This window comes from Pelophylax lessonae (assembly GCF_965119305.1).
Source record: "Pelophylax lessonae genome assembly, chromosome: 11".
Taxonomy (NCBI): Eukaryota; Metazoa; Chordata; class Amphibia; order Anura; family Ranidae; genus Pelophylax; species Pelophylax lessonae.
The window spans coordinates 229279124-229292368 of NC_138778.1; the positions used below are offsets into that span (position 1 = coordinate 229279124).

General features: G+C 43.9%; 1 protein-coding gene across 5 annotated transcripts in view; it reads right to left on the reverse strand.

Annotated features, from left to right (window-relative positions):
• Window positions 1-13245, reverse strand: part of SULF2 (sulfatase 2) — a gene marked incomplete at its 3' end in the record, with an annotated part of 224503 nt that overhangs the window by 111625 nt on the left and 99633 nt on the right. For all 5 annotated transcript variants that reach the window (XM_082272191.1, XM_082272190.1, XM_082272192.1 and 2 more), the window contains exon 2: window positions 4187-4426. In XM_082272191.1, coding sequence (XP_082128317.1) covers window positions 4187-4367 — 181 coding nt within the window. In that variant the 5' untranslated portion in view covers window positions 4368-4426. The remainder of the gene's footprint in view (window positions 1-4186; window positions 4427-13245) is intronic.

The following is a 13245-nucleotide window of genomic DNA, read 5'->3' on the forward strand; positions in this document are numbered from 1 at the left end:
TAGCATGTATGAACGTGCCTGTTGGGCACTGATGACTTGGCACCTATCGGACTATTTCAGGCCACTTTTTTACGGGCCAACCAATCGCGTCCACCTGTCAGTTTTTCAGGTGGACCCGATCGGACCGACCATTGCCCTCTATGGAGAGGCGGATGTCAGTGGACATGTGTCCGTTGACAACTGTCAGGGTGCTATACAGAACAAACATGAGAATGTGCTGAAAGAAGGCAGAGAAATAAAAATGTGCATGTGCTGAGCAAAAGACCTGGCATAGTTGCCAATACTTAGTATGGTCATGCTCGTTTGTGCAGAAATGTGGCTACACTTAGGCTTTGCTGGATGATCTTTAGCTACCAATACTTCTTGCTCCTGTGTTCCCTGTATTCTTTGGATTACCTGCTGCTGACCAGGGTTGCCTCTGGACTTCTCTGCTGCCTGACCCCTGGTTTTGAACCCAGCTTTCTCCAAGGACTCCGCTTCCCTTGCTCTGTCTGTGCATGACCCTGGCTTGCTCTTAACTACTCTCCTGCTCTACTGTGCATGACCCTGGCTTGCTCTTAACTACTCTCCTGCTCTACTGTGCATGACCCTGGCTTGCTCTTGACTACTCTCCTGCTCTACTGTGCATGACCCTGGCTTGCTCTTGACTACCCTTCTGATTGCTCCATTGGAACCCTGTGAATGACCTCATCTCGATTCTTGAACACGGATCTGCCTACTCCCTGGCTTACCTTCCTGTGTATGACTTAGGCTCCCATCCAGACTACGCTTCTTCAGCCTGATCCTGCTTCTTCTTTGGGTGCCACCTTGTCTGTGGTCGCTGCCCTGGTTCTGCTACATCCCAAAAGGGGCTATGGAGGTCCTGGCATCTGTTCTGACAGACCAGCTGACACCTATCAAGCTCTGCTTTACCGCAAGCAGCTTTCAGCAGATCTATATATATATATAAGTGGCCCCCATAGGGCAGCCTGTTCATTTGAGTGGGTGGCCCCCCATGGGCGCCAAAGAAGCTCCTGCACCTTTATGGCACTGAGCTTTGTTCTGGCCATGTTGGGGGGGGGCTAACAATGAATGGCGTCACAAACGCAGCACGCAGGTTCTGTGAAAACGAGCACTTTGGTGGGCGCTCAGAGGACGCTTAGGTGTGACTGGAGCCTTAAACTGGTTACAAGTGAAACCGGGTCAGGGGGGTGCACAGGAGGGTTTTCTGTCTAACAAAGGATAACAGCAGACAGGTCAAAGCTTGGAAACTGAAAAGATTTCACAGGATCGTCATAGGTCGGACCATATACAAGCCAATCCAACCACGGCAAGGTCTGCCTGACTCCTTACTAATTGTTACATTTTTTTTTTTTTGTCAAACGTGTTACATTGTTATATTGTTACATATATTTTATATTAGGTGTTACATTGTATATATTACATACATTTTAAATTATGTGTTACATTGTATATATTATATATATTATGCGTTACATTGTATATATTATATATATTTTAAATTATGTGTTACATTGTCTATATTATATTATATATATTTTAAATGTGTTACATTGTATACTGACCGTAAAATCTCCTTATTGCTGAATTTCACAGAAAAAATTCTACTTTGTGTGTATACACTCTGATTAAAGATCAATTTCTTTTCCGATCGATTTCTCCCAATGGGTCGATTTGGCTAAACGCGGGGAAGGGTGGATTTCAATCGAGAGGCGGAAGATACAAACATTAATCGATCGCACCTCTGTTTCCACCATGCAATTTCATAAAACTAATCTCTAGAAATACAACCAAATTCACACACAAAGCACCTCGATGTAATGTGACCGATAAATGTCCAGCCTTGCTGATTGACCCGGTTTGATCGAATCTGATCTGAAATCGATCGGAAAGGAAAGTGTTGCTGATTTAAAGGTTTTGAAATGCACATCAATCGGATAATAAAATCAAAGTGCGTAGGCTCACATCTGACTGTACAATCAACCTCAGATCTACCAAAAGTAATCATATGAGGATCCCAGGGGTCTCAAAACTATGGCCCTCCAGTTGTTCAGGAACTACAATTCCCAGCATGCCTAGTCATGTCTGTGAATGTCAGAGTTGTAAAATTCCTCATGGGACTTGTAGTCCCGCAACAGCTGGAGGGCCGTAGTTTGGATGACCTAAACGATCCAATCAATTTGTATCCCATCAGGCAGGCTGGTGCACTACAGCCCAGTGCCAGGACATCCAGAGCCCAGGGCGAACGTGGCAAATTGTGCCCCCCCCCGATACATGAGCATTAGGTGTCAGCAAAAATTCCCCCCACAAAAAATAGAACGCTAATCTGCATGCTCAGCTCAAAACCTCTCATTCCACTTATGTTCTGAGCAAACCCCCCCCCCCCCCGAATCCCCCATCCTAACACAAATCTGCTCCCATCACCCCTCACTTTTATAGCACCCACCCCCCTCCCCCCAACCACTTCTAGCACACCCAAATTGCCCTTCCTAGAACAAATCTTACCTTCTGCAGCACCCCAAGCCCCCCCCCAACCACATTACATTTTCTAGCACAACCCCCCCCCCCCAAATACCCCATCCTAACACAAATCTTCTCCCATCACCCCTCACTTTTATAGCACTCACCCCCCCCCCCCAAATCACTCTTCGCACACCCAAATTTCCCTTCCTAGAACAAATCTTACTTCCTGTCGCACCCTAAATTCCCCCTCCCAACACAAATCCCCCTCCCACATTACCTTTTCCAACAGTTCTTACCTCCTGCTGCCCCCCTGCCCCCACATTCCCCTCCCAACACAAATCCCCCTCCCACATTACCTTTTCCAACAGTTCTTACCTCCTGACACCCCCCTGCCCCCAAATTCCCCCTCCCAACACAAATCCCCCTCCCACATTACCTTTTCCAACAGTTCTTACCTCCTGCTGCCCCCAAATTCCCCCTCCCAACACAAATCCCCCTCCCACATTACCTTTTCCAACAGTTCTTACCTCCTGCTGCCCCCCTGCCCCCAAATTCCCCCTCCAAAACACAAATCCCCCTCCACATTACCTTTTCCAACAGTTCTTACCTACTGCTGCCCCCAAATTCCCCCTCCCAACACAAATCCCCCTCCCACATTACCTTTTCCAACAGTTCTTACCTCCTGCTGCCCCCCCCCCCTGCCCCCAAATTCCCCCTCCCAACACAAATCCCCCTCCCACATTACCTTTTCCAACAGTTCTTACCTCCTGCTGCCCCCCCTGCCCCCAAATTCCCCCTCCCAACACAAATCCCCCTCCCACATTACCTTTTCCAACAGTTCTTACCTCCTGCTGCCCCCCCCTGCCCCCAAATTCCCCCTCCCAACACAAATCCCCCTCCCACATTACCGTTTCCAACAGTTCTTACCTCCTGCTGCCCCCCCCTGCCCCCAAATTCCCCCTCCAAAACACAAATCCCCCTCCCACATTACCTTTTCCAACAGTTCTTACCTCCTGCCGCCCCCTGCCCCCAAATTCCCCCTCCCAACACAAATCCCCCTCCCACATTACCTTTTCCAACAGTTCTTACCTCCTGCTGCCCCCCCTGCCCCCAAATTCCCCCTCCCAACACAAATAACCCTCCCACATTACCTTTTCCAACAGTTCTTAGCCCCTGCTGCCCCCCCTGGCCCCAAATTCCCCCTCCCAACACAAATCCCCCTCCCAAATTACCTTTTCCAACAGTTCTTACCTCCTGCTGCCCCCCCTGCCCCCAAATTCCCCCCCCCAAAAAAAATTACCCCTCACAACAAAAATACTCTCCTCCTAATCTCCTTGTAGTGCCCTTGAACCTCACATGATACCACAGTGTCCAGGGCAGCTCCCCTCCTGCCCATCCCTTGTCCCGGCCCTGGGTAGACCTAAAGAAGTTTGCTCAGCAGTGCAATAGCTTGCGTGATGTAAAAGAAATCGATGGGATATTTTAGGTAGGTCCTCAGGTTACATACTGATTGCATAGCTATAGAAGATTGTACAGAGATTGTACAATTGTGAAGTGTATTGTGAGCCTAAAATCTACTAACAGCCATTAATGGAATCGCTTGCCTGATTACAGACATAGGAGTTCAGGCAGGTCCTCATGTAAATCGAATTGTACAGAGATTGTATAAGCAGACCAATGTGTATGGGCAGATTGTAGCCTCTGTAGAAGGAAGCGCACTTACCGAGCTCCACGTCCTGGTCATCGGTCAGAACGAGGATGATATTGGGGCGGATGTTCCGCCGGTCCCGCTGGAATCTCCCCTTCAGACGTTGCTTGGACAGGGTGGGGAAGGTGCCCTCGATGGCCTCGGAGAGGACGACCACCAACAACCCGAGGAAGAGGAGCACTGGCCGGCTCGTCATGGCGCCTGGCTCCTGCGTCTCGCTTCTACAGCGCAGCTGGTGCCTGGAGCTCGCAGATCCTGGGGGAGGAAACACACGAGGGGTTAAACCTGACGTGACAAAGACAGAAAAAAAAAAAAAACCACAGAAGAGGCGAAGAGAGGTGCGAGGTGCGATCTGATCTCTGATCGTACCGAGCGCAACGCCTCTGCTCTGCTTTCCCTCCTACAACACAACTCAGCAAAAACATCATCTGTCTGCAACCGCAGGAGGAAGAAACATTGTTACCATGTTACAGGGGGAAAAAACAATGACATCTATTGTAAGATTTAATGGCCTCCTTCTGAAAATGCTCGTTGCTTGGCTGTCTGGCTTTGATAAGCATGCAGCCAGTGAAAGTCAGAATACCTCATTTCTATACTCAAAGTATAGAAACAAAAGAATCAGCCAGGAGATTGGCATTTCCTATAACATAACAGGTGGTTTACCGATTCTGCTACAGGTAATGATCCTCAGAAGGGGGGGGGGGGCAGGGAGGACAAGTTTTTATGCTGAAGAATAATGGGACTGGAAGGGAGGATATGAGGCATCACTTGTCATCGCTCCTCTCTCTCTTCTGCATTGTTCAACCCTTGCTGTTCCATATTTCCCACAATTGCATTTCATATAAAAGATGTGTACAGTCTCCCTCTAGTGGTCAGCTGTATATCAAGCCATATACTGTAAAAAAAAAAAAAAGGGACAGTGTAAAAAAAAATAAAGAAAAATACATTTTTAAAGCGCCCCAATCCCTCATGCTCGTGCGCAGAAGCGATTGCATACGTAGGTCCCGCACGCATATGTGAACGGTGTTCGCACCACACGTGAGGTATCGCTGGGATCATTAGAGCGAGAGCAATGATTCTAGCGGTAGACCTCCTCTGTAACTCTAAACTGGTGACCTGCAAAAAATGTTTTAAAGCGTCGCCTAAGGAGATTTTTAGTTATCGTAGTTTGTCACCATTCCACGAACGTGCGCAATTTTAAAGAGCGACATGTTAGGCATCTATTTACTCGGCATATCATCCTCTTTTATATATGGGTATATATTTTTATATATGGGTTTATATGTGTTTTTTCAATTCACTAAAGTGTAAAAAAAAAAAAAAAAAAAATGCAACGATCGCCATTTTATTCCCTAGGGGTCTCTGTTAAAAAATAAAATAAAATGTGTATATTATATATATATATATATATAATATATATATATATAAAATATAAATTATATATATATAAAAAATATATATATTATATATAAAAATATTATATATAAAAAATATATACATATATAAAAAAAAAAAAAAAATATATATATATATATATATATATATATATATATATATATATATATATATATATAAAATATATATAAATAAAAAAAAAAATATATATATATATATAAATAAATATAAAAAATATATTATATATATATATATATATATATTCTATATATATATATATATATATATATATAAATATTAAAAAAAAAATATATATATATATATATATATATATATATATTAAAAAAAAAAATATATATATATATATATAAAAAAATATAAATATATATATATATATATATATATATATAAATATATATATATATATATATATATGTGTTTGGGGGTTATAAATCATTTTCTGGCAAAAAATACTGTAAACAAAGAGTGCCAGAAAACGTCTGGTCTTCAAGTGGTTAAATTTTATAAATCAGACATAAAAACATCTTTTAGTCTAAAATTAGAACAGATATACACACATAGGAAAGGTATAAATTCCCAATGAATAATCATATGTAGAACATCATACAGAACTTGAAGGGAAAAATAAGAATATCACTAAAGGTCATCCCTGTTCTGACGACAATTTTCTATCCTATGGAGATTTCCACTCATTTCCTGTTTAGTCTCTGGGGCAGGAAATAAAGGGAAATCCAAATTTAACAGTTGTCACCAGAACAGCTGGCGATGGGTTATCTTCCAACGGGGACACCTTTTCTGGTGAAAATGGCCCCTCATCTTGTGGAGACTTCCTTTGTAGTCTCTGGCACAGTAAGTGAAGGGAAATCCAAATCTAATAGAAAGTAAAGGAGTAATCTTCCAATGGGGACACCGCTTCCGGTGACATCTGTCCCTTATCTTGTAGAGATCTCTTGTTGTGTCTCTAGGACAGGAAGTGAAGGGAAACCAAAATTAAAAGCGTAACTCCACTTTTTGTTGAGAAAAAAAAAAAAAAAACATCCCCCCCTGGGTGATCTCTGTACATTGCAGGGATTGTAACAAACTTTGTTGCAGATTTCTACCTTTTATTATTCTGAAGAAATCATTGTTTGTTCCTCTGTGCTGAGTGGATCTAATGGGAGTGGTTTCATAATTATCTATCAGCTGTGGCAGCTGCAGAGCTCTAATGAGGAAATCTGCTGGGCCTGCATCCCTTTAGACGTGTTCCTATTGGGAGGATCTCACCAAAAATGAAATTTTTGTTGCAGGGGATGCCAGAAATCTAACTAGTATCTTAGTGCAGACTTCTGGGAAAATTGGTGAGCCAATCACACAAGCAGGAAATGATGTTTCTGGGGGTGTGGTCAGTATACATTCTGTGTACAGAACACCTCCAGGCGGCCATATTGCATTGCATTTGCAGAAAATTACAACAGCTGCAGATTGAAAAAGAAAGGTCAATATTTTTTTTATTTTTTTTATTTTTAAAGAAGGCCATGGCTTCATTTTAAAGGAAATGTCATTTTTAATAACATCCAATTACAATATGATTTGTGTCGCAATGTATACGCTGTTTTGTTTTTTATTTATTTGCTATTTTTTCCCCCCACAAAAGTGGAGTTACCCTTTAACAGAAAGGGAAGGGGTAATCATCCAATGAGGACCCATGTTCTGGTGACAACTGTGGAGATTTCCTCTCACTTCCGGTCTCTGGGACAGGAAATGAAGGGAGATCCAACAAAAAGGAAAAAAAAAACACAGACGGGTTTCATTCTTCCACTCCATCCACAAAGATATAAAGTTTGTCCCTTGGCTCCGCTCTGCTATAAATCTCATCCTCAGACGCTCCATCCGCCTTCAGGACTTTTAATAAAAGAGCCGGCACAGGACGGAGCGCAGAGCTGTGCGTCTTCCTGAGCGATGGAACTGTCTGCGGCCAGACGCAGCTCCCTCTCCATCTATACGGCGATCTTTCATCGCTCGCAGAAGAGCGCAATGATGGAGGAGCTTAAGACACATAATAAACTCCACCCGGGGGGGGGGGGGGGAGGGGAGATTTATCATCTGTCGGGTCAGCAGGCAGCGGGTTTCCAGGCCGGCGTGGACAGATACAGATGACGCAGAATCCTTCATACATCGCTGTCAGTGGTAAAACCGTCAGTGCGGTGATTGAGCGCCGGAGGATAGGAACCGTTACTGCACCCGCGAGAAAGGAGCGCCATTTCTATATACAATGAAGTTATCGGAGGGGTTATGTTCAGTATGACCCCCCACCGTCACATCTACAGTCAGGTCCATAAATATTGGGACAGCGACACAATTCTAATCTTTTTGGCTCTATACACCACCACAATGGATATGAAATGGAACAAACAAGATGTGCTTTAACTGCAGACTTTCAGCTTTAATCTGAGGATATTTACATCCAAATCAGGTGAAAGGTGTAGGAATTACAACAGTTTGTATATGTGCCTCCCACTTTTTAAGGGACCAAAAGTAATGAGACAATTGGCTGCTCAGCTTTTCCATTGCCAGGTGTGTGTTATTCCCTCATTATCCCATTTACAAGGAGCAGATAAAAGGTCCAGAGTTTATTTCAAGTGTGCTACAGTGCCTTGCGAAAGTATTCAGCCCCCTTGAACTTTGCGACCTTTTTCCACATTTCAGGCTTCAAACATAAAGATATAAAACTGTAATTTTTTGTGAAGAATCAACAACAAGTGGGACACAATCATGAAGTGGAACGAAATTTATTGGATATTTCAAACTTTGTTAACAAATAAAAAACGGAAAAATTGGGCGTGCAAAATTATTTAGCCCTTTTACTTTCAGTGCAGCAAACTCTCTCCAGAAGTTCAGTGAGGATCTCTGAATGATCCAATGTTGACCTAAATGACTAATGATGATAAATAGAATCCACCTGTGTGTAATCAAGTCTCCGTATAAATGCACCTGCACTGCGATAGTCTCAGAGGTCCGTTTAAAGCGCAGAGAGCATCATGAAGAACAAGGAACACACCAGGCAGGTCCGAGATACTGTTGTGGAGAAGTTTAAAGCTGGATTTGGATACAAAAAGATTTCCCAAGCTTTAAACATCCCAAGGAGCACTGTGCAAGCGATAATATTGAAATGGAAGGAGTATCAGACCACTGCAAATCTACGAAGACCTGGCCGTCCCTCTAAACTTTCAGCTCATACAAGGAGAAGACTGATCAGAGATGCAGCCAAGAGGCCCATGATCACTCTGGATGAACTGCAGAGATCTACAGCTGAGGTGGGAGACTCTGTCCATAGGACAACAATCAGTCGTATACTGCACAAATCTGCCCTTTATGGAAGAGTGGCAAGAAGAAAGCCATTTCTTAAAGATATCCATAAAAAGTGTTGTTTAAAGTTTGCCACAAGCCACCTGGGAGACACCAAACATGTGGAAGAAGGGGCTCTGCTCAGATGAAACCAAAATCAAACTTTTTGGCAACAATGGAAAACGTTATGTTTCGTGTAAAAGCAACACAGCTCATCGCCCTGAACACACCATCCCCACTGTCATACATGGTGGTGGCAGCATCATGGTTTGGGCCTGCTTTTCTTCAGCAGGGACAGGGAAGATGGTTAAAATTGATGGGAAGATGGATGGAGCCAAATACAGGACCATTCTAGAAAAAAACCTGAGACTGGGATGGAGATTTGTCTTCCAACAAGACAATGATCCAAAACATAAAGCAAAATCTACAATGGAATGGTTCACAAATAAACATATCCAGGTGTTAGAATGACCTAGTCAAAGTCCAGACCTGAATCCAATCGAGAATCTGTGAAAAGAACTGAAAACTGCTGTTCACAAACGCTCTCCATCCAACCTCACTGAGCTCGAGCTGTTTTGCAAGGAGGAATGGGCAAAAATTTCAGTCTCTCGATGTGCAAAACTGATAGAGACATACCCCAAGCGACTTACAGCTGTAATCGCAGCAAAAGGTGGCGCTACAAAGTATTAACTTAAGGGGGCTGAATAATTTTGCAAGCCCAATTTTTCAGTTTTTTATCGGTTAAAAAAGTTTGAAATATCCAATAAATTTTGTTCCACTTCATGATTATGTCCCACTTGTTGTTGATTCTTCACAACAAATTACGGTTTTATATCTTTATGTTTGAAGCCTGAAATGTGGCAAAAGGTCGCAAAGTTCAAGGGGGCCGAATACTTTCGCAAGGCACTGTATTTACATTTGGAATCTGTTGCTGTCAACTCTCAATATGAGATCCAAAGAGCTGTCACTATCAGTGAAGCAAGCCATCATTAGGCTGAAAAAAACAAAACAAACCCATCAGAGAGATAGCAAAAACATTAGGTGTGGCCAAATCAACTGTTTGGAACATCCTTAAAAAGAAAGAACGCACCGGTGAGCTCAGCAACACCAAAAGACCCGGAAGACCACGGAAAACAACTGTAGTGGATGACCAAAGAATTCTTTCCCTGGTGAAGAAAACACCCTTCACAACAGCTGGCCAGATCAAGATCACTCTCCAGGAGGTAGGTGTATGTGTGTCAGATCAAGAACACTCTCCAGGAGGTAGGTGTATGTGTGTCAGATCAAGAACACTCTCCACTCCAGGAGGTAGGTGTATGTGTGTCAGATCAAGAACACTCTCCAGGAGGTAGGTGTATGTGTGTCAGATCAGGATCACTCTCCAGGAGGTAGGTGTATGTGTGTCAAAGTCAACAATCAGGAGAAGACTTCACCAGAGTGAATACAGAGGGTTCACCACAAGATGTAAACCATTGGTGAGCCTCAAAAACAGGAAGGCCAGATTACAGTTTGTCAAACATCATCTAAAAAAGCCTTCACAGTTCTGGAACATCCTATGGACAGATGAGACCAAGATAAACTTGTACCAGAGTGATGGGAAGAGAAGAGTATGGAGAAGGAAAGGAACTGCTCATGATCCAAAGCATACCACCTCATCAGTGAAGCATGGTGGTGGTAGTGTCATGGCGTGGGCATGTATGGCTGCCAATGGAACTGGTTCTCTTGTATTTACTGATGATGTGACTGCTGACAAAAGCAGCAGGATGAATTCTGAAGTGTTTCGGGGAATATTATCTGCTCATATTCAGCCAAATGCTTCAGAACTCATTGGACGGCGCTTCACAGTGCAGATGGACAATGACCCGAAGCATACTGCGAAAGCAACCAAAGAGTTTTTTAAGGGAAAGAAGTGAAATGTTATGCAATGGCAAAGTCAATCACCTGACCTGAATCCGATTGAGCATGCATTTCACTTGCTGAAGACAAAACTGCAGGGAAAATGCCCCAAGAACAAGCAGGAACTGAAGACAGTTGCAGTAGAGGCCTGGCAGAGCATCACCAGGGATGAAACCCAGCGTCTGGTGATGTCTATGCGTTCCAGACTTCAGGTTGTAATTGACCCCAAAGGATTTGCAACCAAGTATTAAAAAGTGAAAGTTTGATTTATGATTGTTAATCTGTCCCATTACTTTTGGTCTCTTAAAAAGTGGGAGGCACATATACAAACTGTTGTAATTCCTACACCGTTCACCTGATTTGGATGGAAATACCCTCAAATTAAAGCTGAAAGTCTGCAGTTAAAGCACATCTTGTTTGTTTCATTTCAAATCTATTGTGGTGGTGTATAGAGCCAAAAAGATTAGAATTGTGTCCATGTCCCAATATTTATGGACCTGACTGTACTTATTATGAAGCCGAGGACACAGATTTTCATTTTGCAACAAGTAACAAAAATGTAATTTCCTCCAATCAGTCTCCCTGAGCACAGGAGCTCCGCCCTGATTTGTAGAGTACCGGAGCTCCGCCCTGATCTGTAGAGTACCGGAGCTCCGCCCTGATCTGTAGCGTACCGGAGCTCTGCCCTGATCTGTAGAGTACCGGAGCTCCGCCCTGATCTGTAGAGTACAGGAGCTCCGCCCTGATCTGTAGAGCCCAGGAGCTCCGCCCTGATCTGTAGAGTACTGGAGCTCCGCCCTGATCTGTAGAGTACTGGAGCTCCGCCCTGATCTGCAGCTTCCCTTCCATCCTCCCTCCACCCTCCCCTTGTACAGGCTCCTCTCCTAGACTGAAATGGCTTCCTCTGATTTCACCGCACACTGTGAGCTTCTCACCATGTGCATTAGAATCTGCAGAAAGTCAGACAAGGCCTGCCTCATTTCCTGACTGGAGGACCTCTTGCATCAGCTAGCTCTTTCTTCCCCAGCCTGGATGTCTCTGGCCCCGCCTCTTTCATTCATTGGATTTAAGTTCTTTCAAACATGGAGGCTCAGCGCCACAGGTGGGCGTTACCTGGGTGGTCTGGAAGCAAATACAGCCTGCCTAGGAACGCCCACTCCTCCAGACTGATACCAATCCAAAAGTTGACATTTGCATAACTCCTCCCACTGCTTGCATCAGGACTGAGGGGCTCATGGGAAAAGTACTGAGCCAGAGGCTGTGATGCTTTCAGAAAGCTATTAACAGCCCCCTGCTGGCCCCTCCCACCAGCAATGATCTGTCTGCCTTGTATAGAGACACACAGAGACAGGGTCATGACAAAAGAGGGGACAGAAGGGACACACGCCCCAGGCACAGTGGTTCTACTTGTGGGGGAGGGGGGAAAGCTGGAACGCCACTAGGAATAAAATAAGGTGTGTAATAATAATGGAAAAGTTTTATATAAAAATGTCATATGGATGCTGATGAGGAGGGAGGAGCCTTCGTGAAACCCGCCCTGAGAAATGCCATTCAGCCATCGCTGGAGTGTATGTATATGGGGAGTGGCTGCAAAGAGGATGCAGGAGATGTAACAAAGGTTGGGGGAAAAAAGATTTTCTTTTCATTGTTTCTGATACCAAGGGGTACATAGTGATTCCTAGGGATACATAGTGATTCCTAGCGATACATAGTGATACATAGTGATTCCTAGGGATACATAGTGATTCCTAGGGATACATAGTGATACATAGTGATTCCTAGCGATACATAGTGATTCCTAGTGATTCCTAGCGATACATAGTGATTCCTAGGGATACATAGTGATTCCTAATGATACATAGTGATTCCTAATGATACATAGTGATACATAGTGATTCCTAGCGATACATAGTGATACATAGTGATTCCTAGCGATACATAGTGATTCCTAGGGATACATAGTGATTCCTAATGATACATAGTGATTCCTAGTAATACATAGTGATTCCTAATGATACATAGTGATTCCTAATGATACATAGTGATTCCTAGTAATACATAGTGATTGCTAGCGATACATAGTGTACAGAGAAGCTGTATATATCCCCCTATTAGGGCTGTGGACCGGTACTCGCCCACATACAGAAGGGTTGTGCAGTAAAACTCGTTCTCCGCTCACAATCAATTCAATGAGAAATAATCCCACCGAGGATCAGAGCTGATCCTTTCCTCTTAATCCATTCTTAATTGGCCGCGCTGAGCGTACCCGCCGCGTATCCACCACCCCCCAGGATGGATTATTAAACGGCCATTATTCTGCTCCCCCCCACCCATTGCGGAACACTTAATACCCTCGGGTAGCTGTGCTTTTTGGATGTTGAGAGTCTCGGTGGGTGAGAGTTTTACAGATGCCCTCCCCAGGCCGGATCTTGAGCCGC